Raw genomic sequence first — 22,428 nt, 5'->3', positions numbered from 1 at the left:
AATATTATCTAATATAAATCGAAACAAAATGGAGAAATATAAAAAATATGTTACACTCTTTCGTTGCAAGAAAAATTTAAAATTTTAAAAATTTGAATATTTGAAAAATGAATTGAGTATTACTCTTGGAAGAGAATGAATTTATGAGCACATTACCTATAGATTTAAAACTTAATTTTCAGGAGAAGTTTTATCGCTAATAACTTCATTTTACAGTAAAAATTTTCTTAAAAATTTCATTTACAACTCTGCTCTTAATGAATTGGATATTTTATTTTTTCTTTCAAACTGAATCGTAAAAAAAAAAATGCTAATAATAACGATCAATTAAACATGAGTACTAATAAAATAAAATAAAAATTTACGCATGATTAGTTATAGATTTTTATGAATAGATAGATGTAATAATAATATCATGTTGCGATATTTCCACTACTTGTTGGTTAAAAACTCAGTCCTTCAATAAAAAAAAAAGTATTTTGTAGAGTTTTTTTTTCTTTGAGTGGCGGAGAGGTCGCTTAAGCGATGCAAAGCTATGTTTTTAAAAGTAATAATTCTAAACATGCCACGGAAGTGACTTAGAAAAAAAATTTTAAACACTTTTATTGTTTACATTGTGGCATTGGATAATTATGGTAGGTTATTCCAAAGACTATCATCTCGTATTTTATTTAAATCAAGCAAAATCATTTTTAAAATAATTATTTTTATAGCTAATATCAACCATCAGGAGGTTTATCTACAAATAGTACTTATATGTATAAGTGCTTAAGTACTAATATGTATAATTTTGTAACCGTTTTGAGGCAGTATAGCCGTTTTTAACTTTTCTGTCTTTAGACTCTACATCCGATTGACCAAAATTTATATCTAACTTTCAATTTATGCAGTTTTAGTACTTCGCTCATAGCTCAAAAGAAAACTTAATGTAACAAATTGTTATTACACTAGATCGAATAAAATTCAAAAGAAAAATTAAGTGCTCGTGAGCATTTTATCTCAATTGCTTAGACTAGATAGTTCTGTAATATTAAATATTTTAAATATATTTTCTCCGAATGAATAATATCTAACATTATCTTTCTTCTAAAAACACATGAGGTATCATTAAGGATAATACAGATCGATGTTAGAGATAAAAATATGTGACATGATTTGATAAGCGCTGCGTTTCTATAGCAACTATTATTTCCCGCCTACACCTATCACCATTTCAGAATTATGGATTCCCTTTTTATCAAACGAGAGAAAAATAAAACAAGCAAAAGTAATACCATTTAGAGGGGCAAATGAAAGGAAATCTAGCTTCTAATACTTTCAAACAGCTTTGAAGGAGAAAAATGCTTAAAATTTTAATTTAAAATTTAGATTATTAAATTTAGAATATTTATGCAGATTATCAAGCTTGTATCTAGAAAAAATTCAAAGGGGAGCCAAAGTAAAACTTGCTGAAAACATAATTCATAAATTTAATGCTAATTACTACTATACTCACTTAATAAATCAATGTAAATGAAAAACTTTCTGAACTAATTACTTATTTATTAAGACCTAAAAAGATTTTTGATTAATTATGGAATTTAGATATTATTTAGTTTAAAAGAAACGGTAAATATTTTAAATACATACAATAAAATAAAATGTGTGTCTCTGCGCATCTTCAATCTTTCGAGCTCCATATTTTATTTTGCAGTTACTAAATTCAATATGAATGAAGATGATTACCTGATAAGTTGTGCCAAAAAGCTAGGTTTAAAATTTTTAACTAAATTAAACGTCCTACAATTAAAATTCAAATGTAACTTCAATTTGACGAAAGAATTAAATTCCTTGGTACTATAATTATATTTTACCTGTTAAGATCCTTTACGTCATCAATGTGGCCAATACTTTCCGAATCCTTGTCAATTGGTATCAGTATCAAGGAAGTTAATTATTCGTTCAAAATCGAAGAGTTTAACTCATAATGAAATGCATCAATTCCATCTTATAAAAAGTAGACGGATTAATCATGCACTATGCAGTCACAAGAAATTAGGTTTTGTAGAATAAAATTCGGGATTCTTCTGAGAACTTCAACATATTTTTAGGATATAATAAAAATTATCAAAATAATAATCCTTAAGGAAAAAGGTTTTAAAAATATCCCCCTCCAAAAAAAATATTAAAACTAATGTGTTAGTTCAACCAATCCTCTAATTATAAATGTACTTCCCTTATTATATAAATTTTGGTATAATAAGATTGATTTTTATTTTATTTTAAAACTGTCGTTGAACATCCTATACAACTAAGGGTTTACGACTACTAATGTTCAACTTCCTATCCTTGCAATTTTGAACCCAGTTCAGAAGACAAGGGAACTCCTAGATCAATTATTATGAGAAATTTGCCATCAAAATCCGCATTTGCCTTACATAGGGAGCAAAATTATGAAAATTTTCCATGGTTAGCCTGACGACAAGGGGACTCTAACTCTCTGAAGATATTTTTGCGACAGCAGTGTGGTCGGTGCGAGTCGGGTGCGGGATTCGTATAGACCAGCCATAGTTAAGATTCGAACCCGGTTCTCCTCAATGGACGGCGAACATTCTATCCCCTGACCAACTATGGCTCTAACAAGATTGATTTGATAAATATAAATTTTGATGTAGTATAATATAATAAATTTGGGGGAAAATAAATTTATCAAATAAGGTTTTTAAAATTTATCCCCACCCTCACAAATTAAAGAGTAAATTCAGTGATTGATGCTCCATGCTCCTAAGGAAGCAATTATGCTATCTCTGATTAGAGCAAAGAAGAAAAAAATGATTAAGTTAAAAAGAAAGAAAAACATAGGAACTATGTGTATTCGTAAAAATTTAAATCCATGTTCTAAATTTATTTTTATGTAATTGTAAGCGGCAATTATTCTTTATTAAAATTTATTACCTCCAACAAAATATTCTTTAATTTTTTTTAGACATAAAAAATCTTTAAATAGTAGTGGCTTGCTTGACACTTCATTATTAAATTTTTTGATCATTCTTCATAAAATATTTTGTTATAAGTTTTTTCATAAGAAATACTTTCTTGATAAAATTAATAACTATTAATTTAATAACTATTTAATAAATAATTTATTCTTGATAAAATTAATAACAATTGAATAAAGATTTTTAAAAAGTTTTTAAATTGCAGTGGCTCGACACTTCATTATTAAATTTTTTTAAAATATATTTCATTCTTCATAAAATATTTTATTATATGTTTTTTCATAAGAAATACTTTCTTGATAAAATTAATATCTATTAATTTAAATTAATAACTATTATTATTACAAAATTTTATTATATATAACTATTAATTTTATCTCAGATTTAAAATTTCAGTGCATATAATCGTCGATTAGATGCCCCCTTTTGACGGCCCCCTTTCCCCCCACAACTGGTTGTCTACATTTATTTAATTTCTTACAATTTTTTTCGAACTAAAATTTCTAAACATAACATTCCTTCCCCAAATCCGGATGAAGAAAAAAAAAGTAAAATTACAACACTTTTCCTTATAAACGTTTGCTATGGAAGTAAAAGTGTCTTGAGATCCTTGCTCTCTTTAGTTCTTTGACCGACATATTCTGACCTTATTTCATTTCGTTGCCGATAGACGGCACTTCATTCAGCGAACGATGTGTGGTGTAGCTGTTTTTAATCGGCATCGGTGATTTTACGTTCTCGATGATGATGATGTTCGATTTTATGGGACTATGCTGATGTAAACAAAAACCAGAATGAACGATGCATATGCATTTCCGATGACAGTGTGGACAATTGCCTGTATAAATACAAGTAAATCTAGAATTGTTAATTTTGTTTGTAAAAAGCGAAAGTAATCCTAATCTCGGAATGAAGATGGATGTAAAATTAAATATATTGACACTAAATTGTTGGTATGTTAAAATTTTATTAACTTCATAAGTTTTATGTTGCTCCTTACTAGTATATGTTATACAGTTTTTATTTTATTTTTACCTCTTTCAGCGATCTATTAATAAATGGTCGTATTTATAGTGAACTCCTTAAATGAATCAGTCAAAAAATAAATTGTTTTTTTTTTTTAAAATGTTTTGTATAACCTGTAATTGTTATAAATATTGTCTATTAATATTTGTGTCTTGTGAAAATTGTGACTCATGGATTTATGTTAAAAAATTACTCATCGTATTTTTAAATTATTTCTATCAGTTCAGGTTATTTATATATTTTTAATCCAAAATTATACATCTTAAAAAAATAGAATGACCCCCTTGGAAAGTTTTTTTAAAAATTTTTGAATTTCTTGCATCACTTTTTGTTATCCTTTATTTAATCCAAAATTTTGCATTCAAAATAATGAAATATGAATTCTATTGAAATAGATTTCCATTTTAAATATCTCTTTCTTAAAATTATGCTAATAGTAAATGAGTTTATATCTATCATGTAAATAATGGTAATATAAATTTGCATTGTTAAAATTGTATACTACTATTAATTTATTTTCATTAATTGATTGTACTCACTAAACAATATTCAAATCGTTCTATTTCAGTAATGTATTGTGAAACCTGTAAATAAAGTCTATTATTCTTTGTAGCTTGTTGGATTTTTGATACATTTGTCTTAAAAAGTTTATTGTGGAATTTTTTAATCAGTTCAGGTTATCAATTTCTTTTCCCTTCAAAATTATGCTCGAATGAAAATGGAATAAGAATTGTATCTATCTTTACTACTGCTAAAAAAATTATTTAAACAGGAAAATAAATAACGAAACAAACATATATTTAGTATTGAAACTGTCATAAGCAAAAACAGTATTTTTATAATTATTCTAGCTAGTATTTTAATTACTTGACTAAAGATTTAATTTTTTGTGTAACTGAACCATTTTATAGTATTTGAGTTCAGTGATATAAAAATTAAAAAATTGGAAAAGAATGTAATTTAATTATAAATGGAAAAGAAATTAATGTTTTCTAATCATGTGAATATCTTTGATTTTGAATTCTAATATTCCTTGAATTGTCAAAATAATTTGCTTAATTTCAATAATATAATTTTTCTTGGAATCAATCAAAATTTTCACATAGTATATTTTATCTGAAAGAGGCATCTCATATATTAATATATACTTGATTGCAAAAACCGAATATCTGCAATTTCATTTTTAAATAAGAAACCAAATGTGTACAGAGTTTTCAATCATTTCTAATAAATCCCTATAGTTTTTGGAATGACTAACTTTGTTTCAGTGTTCAAAATTACAAATAAATATTTTAAAGTAAATTACAATAAAATAATTTAAATTAATATTTTAAATTATTTTATTATTTTTATTAAAGTGTTCTACTTATTTTGCCTTGTGTTTCAATATGTTAATGATACTAAATGTGCATCTTTGGGTGAAGAATATTTTAAAAAATTTATGTATGTTTACACAGAATTAGAACTTTAAAATATTTAAAAATTAAAATTCTTACTGAGTTTTTTTTTATTCAATCAACTGAAATAAAACCATTGACAAATAAAATAAGTATAGTCTTAATATACCTTAGGTACAAAGTATTTCATAATTTTCTTTTGATGTAATAGAGACTTTAATATTGCGAACAAAAAGTATGAAATGGAAGAATATAATTTTAGAAATAAAATTTTTAAATTAAAATAAATTTGCTTTCTTTTATATATTTTTACAAAATTTAATCTTAGCAAAACGCTTAAAACTGAAAATTAGATGAACAGAACATTGAAATGCAATTATTTTATATAATTTGCTATAATTTTGTTGCCAACAAAATGTTTCCAAAATTATTATTTTTTGTTTTTTAGGGGAATTGTGGGCATTAGTAGACACAGAAAACAAAGAATGGAGGCTATAGCAACTCATATTGCATCTTCTAATTATGATTTTGTATTCTTACAAGAGGTAAATCATATTTTTTCTCTCTAGTTAATTTTTTTTAAAATTACTTTAATGTTTTTTTATCATTTATACTCAATTTAACTTTTAAACTTGTACAATTCGTCTTACATAATAATTTTTTAACTTGAATTAATAATTTTAACTTAATAACTACCTATTACAATTATTATTTATCATAATTCAACTTGAATAATTTAATGGCTTGTCTTATACTTAATAATTTAGGCTAAATAGTATTTGTTGTAGTTTATTACCTGATGTGCTAACTTAAGAAGTTTAAACTTGAGTTATACTAACAACTGATGCATATTTTCAATTAAGTCTTTTTTTAAATTACTTCTTATTTTCTTTACTGAAATATATTATAATTTTAAAGACCATGAAAAGATATTGATATTTACTATGTATGCTACCATACCACTTTAACCAATTAAAAGGAATATTTGGTTAACTTTATTGAAATTTTATATTAATATAATTAATATGGAAATAAACTATAAATATAAAAATAGCATTTTACAAATATAGCTAATTGGTTCCTATTTATTCAGATAGTTCTTAAAAGTTTATTTTCTATAACTTGTAAAGATCTTTGAAATTTCTATGAACATAAATTCATCTCTGTTCTATGATCTTCATTTTTCTTTTCATCTATTAATTATCTCTTTCAAATTTCCGCAAATATTTTCTTATTCAGGGGCAGATTTAAACACTATCTTTGTAGGTTTTGTCTTAAATGTTTAAAAAATCAAAAACTTTTTTTTTTACTTTGTCTAATTTGAAATGGTAATATTTTTTTAAAATTATAAAAATTACTATGTAAAAAAATCTATCACTTCTATCTATAACTAGTAACTATCACTTCTGTGGTTATCATGTTATGACTGTTCATGAACAAACTATCACTGAACATGGAATGTATGAAGCCTCTTAAAAAGACAGAACAGTATGAAAAAGAACCAGATTGAATTATAAATGAAATTGTGTTGTTTTAAAAAGATCCTGAATTTTTTTTTTTTTTTTTTTAATCGGGAAGTAATCCAGTTTATTGAACTGAAAAGTAATGTACTAATAATTTTATTGACTAATAATTTAAATGATCATTCATAATTCTTAAAATTCATTTTCCTCAAAAAATTTTCAAAATATAATACTTTATAAAATATAAAATACTTTTTAAAAAAAGAAATCTTACTTTATCTTTTGTAAATTATGTTCAAGGAACAACTGCCTCTGACATTGTATTGTGTCAAAATTGAAAAGACACTTTTGAGTCACCTTTCATATTATAATGGATACCAGTGATCGAACAATTTGTATAGTAAATTAATATCTCTACTTCTTTTGAAGTTTTGTTAATTATCAAAGCATTATTTCTTTTGACTATGAGGTGAAAGACATTTAACTTTTCTAGCTAGTGTAAATAAATCTTGTAAATTTTTAATAAGAGAGAAACACAATCCTAGGTGTTCAAAGTGGTTAATCTGACCATATTTTTACTAAGCATTTTTTTGACTATTTAAGTTATCTCTTTGTGTTTGTCATTAATATTTTTATTAACTTCCAATACTATTGCATTTGCAATTGTTGTTAGAAATTTTATCTTATATAGAGCCATTAAACATATCCTACATTTAATATTCTTATTTTAAGCATGTTTATTTCATTCATTCTTTATTTGTAACATATCATACACAATTTTAGATATGGAGTCAAGATGATTACCAGATGATTTGTAAAAAATCTGCAGATGTATTACCCTTCTCTTACTATTTCCATAGGTAAAACTCTTTCAATATTACAATATTATCTAAAAAACATTATCTCAAAATGTTGAAATATAATTAAGATTTGTAGCATCTACACTACAACCATATGTTGTTTTCCTTGGTTTATGTTATTTTCATTTTGATTTTTTGAGGACATTGATATAAGCATATGAGCTTTGTTTTGGAAATAATAGGCTTCCCAAAAAATAAACGAATTTCTAAGTAAACAATTCTATAAATGACAAATTTTTATAATTGACATAGTATTTGTACAGCTAATTTTTTTACAACAAAAATGCAATTTTTGAAAGCTCATTTTGACATTTATTGCAGAAAATATTAATGTAGATATTTTTTATGGATTTAAAATAAGGAACATAGAAATGTAATGTTTTACTGATAATGTCTTGATTTAGTTTTCTGACGCATTGTATATCTTGGCGTTTATTACAACACCCTATTTCTGATCATCAGATAGCACATTTCTGATATGTCAGTTGTATAGGTCTATTATTTAAAAAGCCAAATGTTAAAATTTCTGAAATTAATAATGAAAAATTAATTTCAAAAAATTTAGTCTACAAAATTTTCTTAAGTTAAAAAATATTTCATATTGTTTTCTGTGGAAATGATACATTTGCCCTCAAATAAAGATATCATTAGCAAAATGCTGTGAGGATACTAGTTAATTAGGTTTATCTTACCCCTTGTGACATCTCTTAAGGATATGTTTAAAATTTTTCATTGTGTTATATTTTTTAAAATATTCTTAAATAAAGAATGGTAACTTATATTAAATAAAAATTATTATTATTATTAAAGTTGTTTCAAAAATATGATCCGAAATTAGTATAAGTTATGAAATACTATTTTATATAATTCAAATTGATTTAAATAAACTTGTAATGTGTGAAAAGTGAAAAAAAATTTAACATCTCTGAACCTTGAATTGTGTAAAAGCTGCAGAACTGATGTTCATGTTTTGTTTTAGTGGAGTGCTTGGCAGTGGAGTCTGTATCCTCTCCAAGAGCTGCATTGTGGATGCAGCACAGTCTCAATATTCCCTAAATGGTTATGCTCACAAAATTCTTCATGGTGACTGGTATGGAGGAAAAGTGGTTGGACTCTGCAAAGTCATCCATCATGGATTAAAAATTAACTTATATGTGACTCATGTAATGGGCTTTTCACTTTTATTGAACAGAAATGTTTATTTTTTTGTGTTCAGCATAAGTTGCAACTTATTTATTTAGTTTTTTTTTTTTTTTTTTTTTCATTGTCTGCATCATTTTTCTTGATGCTTAGTATAAGTGCAACAGCTGCTTATCCAATAATAAATATTTCAATCATGATTAACCAAGGTAGACAATTTTATTATTTTTTATATATATTTAGCAATTGTATTTGTGTTATCACATTTTTCCACAGAAATTTTTTTTTCTGTCTCAAACAATAGGGTAAATTATGCTTAACATAGAAGCTGAGATCCATGTCACAAATACAAAATAAGAAAAGTTAGGATTGTTTTAATAAAGAGCTCATGATTGAGTACAATTAGAACTACTTATATGCTTGACTAGTTACAAAAAAATTACTTTTGAGAACTGAACTGACACAGTTTACCCAGTCCTTACACCCTGCTTACAAAACTCATTGTCCTAATTATCATATAATATTGCAAGTGCTTCTAGGAATTGTGTTTCTGCGCCTATTCATTGAAAATTCGATTTCCCCACGTCCAAGCTTTTCTCTTTTCTGCAGATAGGTCAGAACATATTTCCAGGCCACCTTTCTCAGGCACTAAATTGGTGAAGTAATCACATGGCCAGTATAAACACCAGATTTGTCTCCTAATAGATTTGTTATGTAATTTATGAAAAACACTTACTTGTGAAACACCTGTTTCATCGGAAGTAGGAATTATACTTAATTATATTTCTGAATTATGTTTAATAATGCTTCATACAAGGAAGATTTGTTGTGGCAACAGGATGACCCATTCTTGTATGTGTGAGGTGTTGGGGAGCGAAAGTTTATCTTTTTTATAAAAATTAAAATTAAATGCTGAAAATATGATGTCTAGATGACTATAATGTGTAGTGAAGTAGAAAAGTTGAATATTTAAGTATTTCAAAATATCTTTTAAGAAATTGAATTTGTCACACAGATTTTGCTGCTATCATATTATTGCTAAAAAATAATTAAATTCAGTAATTGAATCATATATGTGTCTTATCATATATGTGTCTTTTTTTTTCTACAGTTACATGCTGAGTACAACACATTCCATGATCAGTACCTGCCTCATAGGGTGGCACAAGCATTTGAATTTAGCCAATTTGTTCAGCTCACCTCTGAGACTGCAGACCTGAGTATAGTCGCAGGAGACTTCAATACTGAACCAACGGATTTGCCATACCGAGTCATTGTTCACAATGCTGGCTGCCTTGATGCTTACCTCGCTCAAAAGGATCCTTTTGTTTCAGTAATGAAAGAATTTACTTTTTGTAAAACTATTACATTCCACTACAACCTCTTTAACGTTATTTTAAACTGTAGAACTTATTGGAACAGTGAAAATGAGGCAGGCAACCCTAATAAGACCTGCAGCTCAGTCACATTTTTAAAAAAAAATACAAAGTTTTGCATTTAAAATCGTGTTATGATAAGCTTAATTTTTTACCAGTTTGTGAAATCTGAAGGTTATTTATGGAAAAATGTGTTGCTCATGTCATGCAACATGCTTCATATTGTTGCTCTATTTACTAATGCTGGTGTTAAGAATTTCATTAAAATGTTGCATGATCTTTATCCTCTAAGGTCTTCAATTATACGGGTTAATAGATTGAATGTTTTCTGTGTTATTAATGGGTTTTTTTTCTTTCAAAGTGTGTTGAAATAGTACATTTTGATTTGGGTATTAAAATAGTAAAAAAAATATTTATGACTAATAATAAAGTGATTTAGATTTCTCTTATAATTTTGTAAGTTTATTGTATTAAAATGTCAATTATATATGCAGAGTTAGATAGAATGAAAAACTTTCCGCTAACACAAAATCTCAATTAAAAAACTTTCTTATTATTTGTTGACAAAGTGAGGAATCTCCAAATTTTAGTATTTAACAAATTGACTATGACCTGAGTATAAAAATGAGGTTATGCTGATTTAGTTTCCTCGTAAAAAAAGTCTATTAAGAAATTTTAGGTTTTTTTTATGTCTTTTTAATTATTTTAATTTTTCAGTTATTGTTATGAAAAAGTTGCCTTGATTTTTGATAGGGGGATGAATCTATCAAGACTACATGTGGCCATCCAGATAATCTTTACACAAGTCGCAAAGAGCTCAATGAATGTCCAACTGGGAAGAGAATTGATTACATCCTCTACAAATGTGGGGCTGGTAAGCGATCCCTTATCAAACCTTATTTGGCAAAAATTATCCTGTTTATAAATTATATTTTACATCTACTACAAATACCTCCAACTTCCCTTGTTATGTGTCATTACACTATTGACTTTTAAAATTGCATTATCAAAAAGGCAGCACTCTCCACACATGAAATGTTCATGATAGATCAACTTTGATATGCAAATTATTTTTAGAACATTTATTTTAAAACAAACTGTAGTAGATACACCTAAAATAAATATTAAAGCAAAGGTTTGACACCAATTTTTCTCATGCCAGCGAAATATTTTCTTTGTTCAGCTAAAGAGTTCATGTAACGTATAAAAAGAGCAGGGTTGGCTTTTTGCCGGCAGAAACTGGTTTTTGCCATGCCAGTGGCAGAAACTGGTTATAACCAGCAAAAACTAAAAAAACGTCTATTTTAGTTCTAGTAATTGCTTAATGACATTTTGTTTAAGTAAACTGAAAAATTTAACTCCATGTAACTGTAACAAACTTTTTAACTCATTGTTTGTAAATATATATTATTTTGTTTATATTAAATATAAAAAATGCAGTATATCAAATATTTATATAAAATAAAGAATAAAGTAATGTAATAATAAATATAAATACTAGATTTTAGTTTATATTAAACTCTGAAATTCAGTAGTTATTATCATGTAACACTTAACATAACTAAATAGAAGTATTTTCAAAAAGTTTTTTTCTTTTCAAGACATAATTTGCATGGCAACAATCCAATTATTATAACAGTAACAGTTTTAATCTTTGCTGTATGTAAGAGGCAATATAATTGGTTAGATTCACTGATTCATAATCAATAAACTGATTCATTTCTATGAATTATCCATTGTATGGCAAGCTCACTACTTACATTTATGTCATTTTCTGAATTTCTGCCACAAATGTGGCAGAAAAGGGTTTCTGCCATGCCAGTTTTAACCGGTTTCTACCAGTGGTTTTAACCACCTCGGCAGAAATTTGCCAACCTCGTAAAAGAGGAAATGTGTTTCAGTGCAAATTTAATGTTTTATAAAGGATTATAGCCTACCGGGATTGTGGTTATTATGCTGCTCTCTTCAATCAAGATCCCTTATCTGTCCACTAAATACGGAATCGAGAGGTTCGGGAATGAAATATGGAGCATCATACTGGATTTCAGCAGTTCTCCATTGCTAATAGCTGAACAGACAAGTGCCTTAAACCACAAAGGTTCGCACTGCTAATTTATGAGCAAGGAGTCGAGACTTGAAAAACGGCAAGTTTATGTTCTAACAGTTTGGTACAGTTTTCTATCGTATGATATCGGAAAGGCAGCCATGGCATCTGCTTCTTTTGAGGCTAAATCGTGAATAGGTGATCAACTATCTACCAGAACTATCAAATGGTAGTACATCATCTTTATAAACACATGCCGGTTCTGTGTACAGCACTGTAATAAGCACATTAGTGTGAGGCATCATAGAGAACTTACACTTGTCATCATCATGCTGGCTCATCACCTCTTGCTTGCATTCTGGCACTTTGAACAGTGTGGGGGCGGAGTTTTACGACCATGCCAACCTTCATCTATCGAAAGGTACCTCATGATTGAATCGAGTTAGCATGTGTTATATACTAGTGAATTGATGTTTAATATTTGTAGTGGTAGTTTCGCCACAATACTCCCCCACCAGAACTTTATCAGAGATAGAATTCAATGAACAGTTTCCACTTAGTTACTGTACTTGTGAAAGACCGGGAGAGCTGGAATTAAGATCACCGGGGTTTTGAGTGCTGAATGTGAGAGGTGTATTAGCTTCACAGACATTGTCGCTCCTGTGTTGCCTTTTTAGCTGTCAAGTGTATGCTGGCCGTTGTTGTGTGTATGTTCGAGACGAGACTGAGCAGCAACAGAGTGAGGAGATGGATGGTGCTGCTATCACAAGTAGCAAGTCAACTGTTCAATGTGGATCATCTATCGAAGTAGGCGTTACTGTGGGTACAAATCACGTCCGGGTCACCAATGTGGGGGCGGAGTTATCGATCATACCAACCTTCATCTATCAAAAGGTACCTCATGATTGAATCACAATAAACTGTGGAATAGTGTTGAAGCTGTAGTGACTGAAGTCTCTGAAAAGGCTGTACAATATCTCTTTAATCTGCTGCTTAGGCAGGTATAAGCTGTTCTTGCTGCTATCCAGAGATATCAAATCTGGGTGCTAGTTTCTTAGGATCTATATGTTATCCTTTTATTGTCATAACATTCTCTTTGATTTTTTATTCAACACAAATTTTTATTCTTCCTAAAAAATTTATGATTTTGATGTGGGCCAAGGCATAACATTATTTAGAAGGAAAAAAGTAATTCTAGTGTGTATATTCGTGTTAGGCTTCTAACAAACTGAAAGTTTAATAATGTGTATCCATTTATGATTTTCTTTTGGGAGTTAGGTTTTCTAGTTGTATGTGATTGTTTGAAGCTACTTTTATGATACAACATCCACTATTTAAGGTACCCATGTTGAATGTCTTTCTTGTAATACAACTTTGGGCAAGATTCCTGATTCTTCCATTCCTTATTCTGATCATGAAGCTGTTATTGCTACATTACATGTTTTCAAATCTCTAGAGGGTAAGTTTTAACACATTAAATCTGGTATGTGTATCTTTGTTTTATGATTGAAGGCAAGTTGTTAAATTTCTTAACTTTTATTTCATTTTGTTTGGGAATTCAAAACACTTGTAAAAAAGCTAAATTGTATTGAAATAGAAGAAATTGTTATTTTAATTTATGCATGAAAATTATATGTGTTTGTGATATTTGCAGGAAAGTGATTTTTGCTTTATAATTAATACTCAATTTTCATTCTACAAATTATTTGGTATTCCACTTACCAAGTACCAACTAGTAAGTGTTAGACCACCAAATAGTCTATTTTTATTAATTTTGAATATTTTAAGATTTGTGCTTCAAAATATTATTTTAGATTATTTGTAAGGATAATAAACTAAATGATTTGAAAAAATTATTGAGTAGAATATTTAAAAAAAAAAAAAAAGGTTTACAAATATTTTTTTATGTTTCTGGTTCTAAGCATTGTTGAATTACTTGAATCTCATTCTTTTAATTGCTTCTATGTTATTTGATCCTTGCAAATTGGAATGATGTTTTGCAACCAATTCAACATTACCAATATTATAAACCCGTTGTTTTTATTTTTCCATCCATCCATTTATCAAAAATAAATTTAATAAATAATTAAAATAAATAAATAAACATGGGAAGAAAATGTTTTTTTTATTCATCGCGCAATACAAAAATTCATTTTAAAATAAATTCTCATAACAAAAAACAGCAATGCTTACAGGATGAAATAAAATTAAATGCATCTTAAGTAATATAAATTAAAATTAAATATTTTAATTGAAGAAAAGTTATATGGTTTTAAACAAAAGCCTTAAATAAAAACAAAACCATTATATTCAGAGTAAGATTCAATACTTATTTGGTAATATACTTCAGATATTATTTCTTTTTATTGAATTTTTTTTTGTACAGTAGTAGCTTTTTTACCCCTGAAAAAATCACTTAATCAGCAAATAGTTTAAACCGAAATTACAAACAGTGAGCAGTTTAAAAATTTACATTTTTCCCCCACTTCATGAATTTTTCACATTACAATGACATTGTATTAAAATTAAGGATATAAGGAGTATTCAACTCTTTTGTCAAAAATTCAATATGGCAGAATGTTTGACCAAATATTCGGCAGAGTATATTTTGCAAAATATTTTTCTACTAAGTTTTTTTTTTTAAAAAATTGTATATATATAGTAAGGAATAATCTGACATCGTATTTTTAACTATATTAGATATAGTATAGTTTATTATTGGGAATAATTTTTATGCATATTTATTAAGTTTTAAAATTCATGTGCTTGCAAATCTATCTTCTGGAAAACTTTCTGTCACTTTTTTCCAGTGCTGTAATATAGTTAATCTGTAGCATGGAAAACTGTGATTTTCAATGTTAAAGTTTAATTTTTAGGAACTAAGAACAATTTTTTTCTTTTGTTCTTTTTATACTTTCTTTTTATCAATGTTCTGATTATGACAAGGCATTTATTAAAAACTTTATAATATAGCAATTTTTTTTCTGAAAATGCAGCAAAGTAAAAAAGTTTAATTGATATTTTCAGCATTTGATTTGCATTTAAAAATTAAGTGTGTTTTTTGTTTTTGTTACTATTTAGCTTTTTCTTTAAAAAAAAAATTTTTTTTTTCATTTTATCAACTAAAAACTCTTGGTTTTTATCAATGTTTTTATTATGGCACAGCAAATTTTAAGAATGCTTGTGTTAGATTTTATTCTTTTTTCTTCACTTTTTAATGAAAATACAGTAATTGGAAAACTGAGATGTTCAGCTTTAATATTTTATTTCAAGAATTAAAAGGAATTTTTGTTATCTCTGTTTCACTTTTGTGTGTAATATTTGATTTTTATGGGCGTTTTTATGATAGTTCGAATTCTTTCTTTTCTTCTTAGCTCAAACAATAAATTTTTGACATTTGTATCAGGTTGCTGTTCATTTTCTGTAGGTTTGCATAAAAAATGCAGAAAGTTTCTCATTGTTTTAAACACTTCAAGACCTTTCATAAATTGTTTTTGTTTGTAGTACCCCGCATTGGTTGTAGTTCCGTTTTGCCGTCTTCATCTACTAATACATAACCATCAAACCTTATTTAGGGATTTGTTACAGTTTTAACCAAATTGTAACAAATCCTCAGTTTTTTCCTTCATTACTAGCATCAGCAGATATTATTTTTCATCTTAAAACAAAATAACTTCAATTTTTTAATAAAAAACAAATTCTATAGAATTTCTGAATGATAAATGCAGGAATCTGCTGATTTCTAAACAAATAAAACAAATACTATTAACATTATATGAGTATTTGTGATGGTTAAAACATGACGATGCATTTGAGAAAGCCAAAGATGCAAGAACAATGGATTGAGGTTCAACTGTATTATAATTAGTTTGAAAAAATTTATAATTAATTGAACTGTATTATGTTAGTTGACTAATTATAGCTAGTTATAATTAGTTTGAAAGAATTAGTTACGAACATTAAATTTTAGTGTTGGCTGAAGCTACATTATATTTATGTTGTTTGCTGAAACACAACTGTAAATGTGTGATAAAAGATAGATTAGTAAAGAATACAAATTTAAAAGTAAAAGTTGAAATGAAATCACACTAAAATAAGAGAATTTGGTGTGTAATTATTACCCCCCCCCCTAAATTTTTATTATTTATTAAAGTTTTTAAATTTTCTAATGCTGTTTCTATTATTCTTGTTCAGTTTATAAATTGTGTCACCGTTTTATTTATTTTTGTTTCTTTTAGCACCAAGAATGCCGGAAAATCCCAAAGCTCGATTAGAGGCCATCGATAGCAGCCACATTATTTTGCGGAAAAACATGAAGCAACTGCAAAACAGTCGACTACTATTCTTCATGATCAGCTTCTTGTTGATGGCACTGCTTGCTGTCACTGCACTGATCGATAACATTGGATTTTTTGAAATATTTATCATTTTCTTCCAATTTGTGGCAACATTTGCACTTGCTTTCTGCCTCTGGATGGCACTGATAGTGAACAAGATAGAGCAGAGTGCTCTTATGTCAGCATGCAAAGCGATGGAAGTTTTGACGAATGCTTTAATGAATGAATACAATATGAAACTCTCTACAACATTTCTTCCTTCAGCTCCACCCCAAGAAGTTATTCTGTAAGTGTTTGTGTCATTTGTTATGAAATTACCTCCTTTTTTAATTGTATTTATTTCATAATCAGGATGATTATTACTCACTATGTATATATATGTTGTATATGCATACTTATGCATAACTTTAGTTGTAGTAGTTATTTTGATTATCTGAAATTTAACCAATCATATCAAAAATATCACGGGTCTAAACCTGTAGTATTAATATATAAATTATTCTTTTTTTCCGTCCTATTTGTAAACCCTGAAAACTTTATTAGCTGCTGTCATTCAGAGACTTAGTTTTCAAAAGCAGGTTTGCATAAAATGGATGCTGATAAACAATCTGTTCCGAAAAAAAATCTAAATAAAAGATGAATTTTTTAAAAAAAAATGCTTTTTTTTTTACTATGTGCAGAAAAAGAGTGATTTATGTTCTTTATTTTATTATATGTTCTGTTTTGAAAGCTTTAACCAAATTACTGAATTAAAAGAAAAAAATTTGAAATATTTGCTAAAAGAGGTATCTGAAACACTGACGTCTAGCAATGCACCTGCATCTTTCGTGCTAACAATGTGCATTAAATATTTTTATCAAGCAATCTAATACAATGAAACTAAATTATATATTTTTGTTCTTTATTTTATTGTATGTTCTGTTTTGAAAGCTTTAAATAAAATTACTGAATAAAAAAAAAAAATTGAAATATTTGCTAACAGAGGTATCTGAAGCACTGAGATCTAGCAATGTACCTTCATCTTTTGTGCTAACAATGTGCATTAAATATTCTTATCGAGCAATCTAATACAATGAAACTAAATTAAATTTTAATATAGTGTTTTTTAATAATGAAAATATTTTATCTAATTCAGGCTTCTAATTTTTCTGTTTATTTATATCTAATTTATTTTATTAAATGAACTATAGAAAATATTCTTAGAGTTAATTTATATCTTTTGATAATTTAGTACAAAAAAAAATAATATTTAAATTGAAGCAGTGTATTTACATATAAAGCAAAGATCTAAAGTTTTTTGTTAAATCTTTTTTTAGTGTTAAGTAATAAGCTCAAATATTGCTCACAAAGCCATTGATCAAAGATATTGCTTTGTATTATGCATGCTCACATCAATCAGTGTGTAAGAAAAGTAATTTTTTATCCCTGAACGTTATATATATATAAATTTTAAAATCCATAATGAAATCATTTTGCTTTCAGTGTTAAAATGTTTAAGATCAAAATATTGAATGTTCTATACATAAGTTATATTGTAAAATCTTTTCATGGATGAAATACTTTATTAATCTTTCATTATTAAACTGAATAAATATTATAAATTAGTTTATTTATGAACGTTTGATTTTTTTCCCGGTGTTAATCTGATAAAAATTTTCTGACAATTCAGGAGTCACAGAATCTATTTTAGTTGTGCTGTCAATATCTCTTTTGTTTAATTATTTCTTTTTATTTATTTAATTTTTAATTAAAATTAATTCACTGCCATTACTGTTCAAATACCTATTTTTATGCTTAAATCAGTTTTGCAATTAGTTACTTTGTTAGTTTAGTATCTTAATTAAATCTTGATTTCATGCTAATTTTTCATCATTCCTTTAAATGCTATTTGGGAATTACTGTTTGGGGATGGTTAAAATTATTTCATCTTTAAGGAAATGAAAAGACACTAGCATTTCAAGGTATAGATGAAAAATACCAGTCTATAAATATAAACCTAGTCAAATTTTTACTGTTTTCGAAAATTCTATTTTTGTATTGATATTTGTACTCTTTTTACAAAATTTATTATTCAACTGTGTTTTTCTGTAAATGTTACCTGTCACTTATTTTCTATCTCTGTTATACAATAGGTCTTTTGATGTCAAACTGTATATTTAGGACAATTTCGTGATTTTTGTTGCTTAGTATAAAAAAAAAAATTATTCCAGAAGTAAATATTTTGAAAGATTTTAATTAGTTTAATAAAAATTTGTTGAAAACTACTATATTTTATTCTTTAATTTGAGTGTATTTTTTGGTAACATCTGAAATAGTTTAATCAATTATTTGTAAAAGAACAAAAATGCTATAAGTATTCTTATGAATGACCTTTTTAAATGGTACCTACTTATTATACTGTCAATCATTTTCGCCAAATCTGGCAATAAATTTAGAAATAGTTCATATTTAAATATTGCTCATTTTTTGCTATAAGTTATATTTATATTTTATCAATTTTTATACTTAATTTATAAAAATAAATTTGAAAGATACAAGAAGGACTCCGGCTTGTTCCAGAGTCATTTTTTTTACCATCAACAATCGTTAGGCGGAAATGGTCGATGAGATAGTACTTAAGTACCTTTTAAATTAATGTTTAACTTTAATAATCTGACCAGATATAACCTGATTTTTCGACAAATCTTACAATTTTTAAAAAAACTGTCTTTATATTAGTTTTTATGTTTAGTATTTTTCTATTAAGCTAAATCTGATTAGTACAACAAAAATTATACAACGAACATCAAATCTTATCAAATAATTCTTAGAATTCACTTATTTATTTATTTTTAAATCACATGAAAATTTTATTTGCTCTGAAAATTTAATTTCTAGAATAAATGAAAAAAAATCTGAAAATTTAAATGAAAAAATTATTCCAGAATATATCAATGTCATCACAACTTTTTTCATTTATCAAGTTCAATACTGTTATAAAAGAAGGACTTGAAAAATGTTGGAAAATTCCCTGGACTAAATAAATTTTTTCGCAAAATTTTAATTTGTTAGAATTTTTTTAAGATCGGTTTTACCACTTTTTTTGTATGAATAAATAAAACTGGAGAAAGGGGGCTAGCTTGAATAATTTTATTTATTTTTTCTATAGCACTTGCATTAAATATGATTAATAGAATAGCTAGTTGAACCACTCGACAATAAACTGATGGTAGAATACATTTAAATTTTAATTTGTAAAAATATTTACTTTATAAAAAATGTTTGTTTTTTTCATAAAAATATTAAATAAAATTGTGAAAAACAATGCCAACTTATCCCATATGCTGAATAAGATGACATAAAACAGGTTTATTAGAGGACACTTCATTCCTTCTGGTTGTTTCAACTGCCAGTGCATTTTTAACCTGACTTTCACGCAAAATAAAAAAATGAATGTCTTAATAACTTCTGCTTTAATAATCAGACTTAAACAAACTACAATACAATCCTACTGGTTTGAGAACCTATCCTTAAATATGCTACTTAAGTGCAGACATTATTTTAAGTTATATAATCATATACAAAAAAGTATCGTTTTTTTTCCTCGGATTTTAATACTTTATCCTAAGCATATGAAAGTTAGCTGCAATCTGAAAGTATGAACCAGATAGTTTGGTCAGGACAGCATTCAAAAATTTAGTCACCTTTATGTGGTCAAGTTTTTATTACCACTTTTTTTTAATGTTTACATTTTATTAAAATTTATTTGACCATTAGTAAATTAAATTTAAAAAATTTGAATACTGCTATCTTCTGATGAAAGGTTATTCCAATGACGTAAAAAATTTAAGATTCACTTCAAGCTTTCAACAGATATGGCCAAATACACAAAAAGTGACACTAATATTAATGGGCTCTAAAATTCACGACCCCTTTTCCCAACCAAACCATTGAAAAAATCTTATTAAGATAGTGGCTTCCTCTTATGTTTCGAGAATCAAGATTACAAATCCATCTAAGAAAAAGTATGTTTATTCTGAGAAAATGCATTTTTGTGTTCCTTTTAAAGCTTAAAATATAGTCTGCACTTAGCAGCTTATTCAAGTTTAGGTCCTTTCACCATTGAAATTGCTTCTTAATACATTATATTCTGTTGATTAAATCAACAGTCAAGGTGTTATATTTTTCATTTTGTGCACTTTATGCTAAAATAACTGGATGTACCTCTTTTTTTTCCTGCCAATCTCAAATTAGTTTAGCTAATTCTGTTTGAAAACTATGTTCTTCTGCTGTCATGATTATTTCAGGCCATGGCGCCTTGAATTAAATCTCTAGAAGTATAGATATCTTTATTTAAAATAAATAAAAACAAAATCACCAATAAAATTAAAATCTTTACATGTTCCAAAAGCAGTGGGCGTCCTCACCAGATGCAATTCTGCTAAGTTTCATGTTTGCCTATTTCATCTAAGCTGCAGTCAAAAGAGCTTAGTCTTATCAATTAAAATTAATGATTTTGAATATGTTTCAAATTTGTGTATTTTCCTTCAATACCCAAGTGCTTCTTTCTTCCTGAAATAGTTTAGAAATTTTAATTTAAACTGAATATAACTTTAGTGAAAGTTCAATAAACCTCCAAAGAATTAAAGTTCATTGGAAAAATAAATTCTGACAGTAAATCATCATTTAAAACAATTTTGATACATATACTTCATGCTGATTTCTGTTAACATCAATGCTTCACCAAAATTACTCACCAAAAAAATAATATGAAGCATTTCATTACATAAATGTAGCCATTAACATGATTCATTTTCCTGCCATATTATGACAAAATATAAGCATATTTTAAAAAGCGCTTTTGTATTCTAATCAGCAATCAAAACTTTTATATGTATGGCATTTATGAATTACTGCTAAAAGAATCGCAAAAATCGCCGAAATTATCGCAAAAAGAAGGCATTAAATTTTTATTTATTTTCAAAATTCAACTTTGGTATGGTTTATTTTAAAACATGAATCTTTCAGAATTATATTCTGTTTTGGGCCACTTACCATCTACCATCCTTCTTATATTTCATATCAACAATTTTATTAAATATAAATTTTGTTGAATTTTTTTTAAATCCCGGAATTTTACGTCAATTTGGAAAAGCCAGGGGAAAAAAATTTATTTTTTACTATGAACCCTGTATTAATCTTTATCCAATATTTAAAGAGTCTAGGCTATGCAAAAAATTTATGGTTAGATGGAGGTAGTACTTAAGTACTAATTTCGAATATTGTAAGTAGTACTAAGGTAGTCTATCTAAGGTAGTACTTATTTCTTAATATCGAATATTGTAGGTGCCAATCAATTAACATATTTAAATTTGCCTTCTCAAACCATTAAGATTTAAAATTATTGCTTGAAACGTCAATTAATAACAAATTGAATGGTTTCTGAAATTGTGAAGTAGTTCCAAAAACTTAGAAATGCATGAGGGGCCACCACCCCTTCTATTTTTTTAAATTTAAGATTACAAATATACTTCTTGTAAAATTAAATTTAATGTAACTTAGAGATCGAAAAAAAAAAGTTTAAAGTCAAGCAATTTTTTTTTAAAAGATTCATATTCTTGATTCTTAATTCAGTTTCCACATTGATACTTTACAAAATGTCAGACTTTCATTCCTAATCCAACTTTACGTAGCACTTTTCCCAAAGTAAAATGCTGCAAAATACAAAAAAGTTAAACAGCTGCAAAATTATAAGCAGCTGTAAAATAAAAATGAATAAGCAATGGACGAAAAAATATAAAGAACAAGTTCAATAATTGAGAAACTCA

General features: G+C 26.9%; 1 protein-coding gene across 1 annotated transcript; it reads left to right on the top strand.

Annotated features, from left to right (window-relative positions):
- The first annotated feature begins 3,577 nt into the window (after positions 1-3,577).
- Positions 3,578-18,886, top strand: nSMase (neutral sphingomyelinase). Its single transcript, XM_043040447.3, has 8 exons — positions 3,578-3,931; positions 5,850-5,946; positions 7,648-7,724; positions 8,704-8,887; positions 9,976-10,197; positions 10,994-11,114; positions 13,624-13,743; positions 16,523-18,886. The coding sequence occupies exons 1-8, from the start codon at positions 3,888-3,890 to the stop codon at positions 16,909-16,911; spliced, it is 1,254 nt and encodes a 417-aa protein (XP_042896381.1). The 5' UTR covers positions 3,578-3,887; the 3' UTR covers positions 16,912-18,886.
- Positions 18,887-22,428: the final 3,542 nt, after the last annotated feature.

This window comes from Parasteatoda tepidariorum, chromosome 1, assembly GCF_982258835.1.
Source record: "Parasteatoda tepidariorum strain Cologne lab strain chromosome 1, Ptep-v5.0, whole genome shotgun sequence".
NCBI lineage: Eukaryota > Metazoa > Arthropoda > Arachnida > Araneae > Theridiidae > Parasteatoda > Parasteatoda tepidariorum.
The sequence above is the reverse complement of the archived record's forward strand: the minus strand, read 5'-3'. Positions and strand labels throughout refer to the sequence as shown.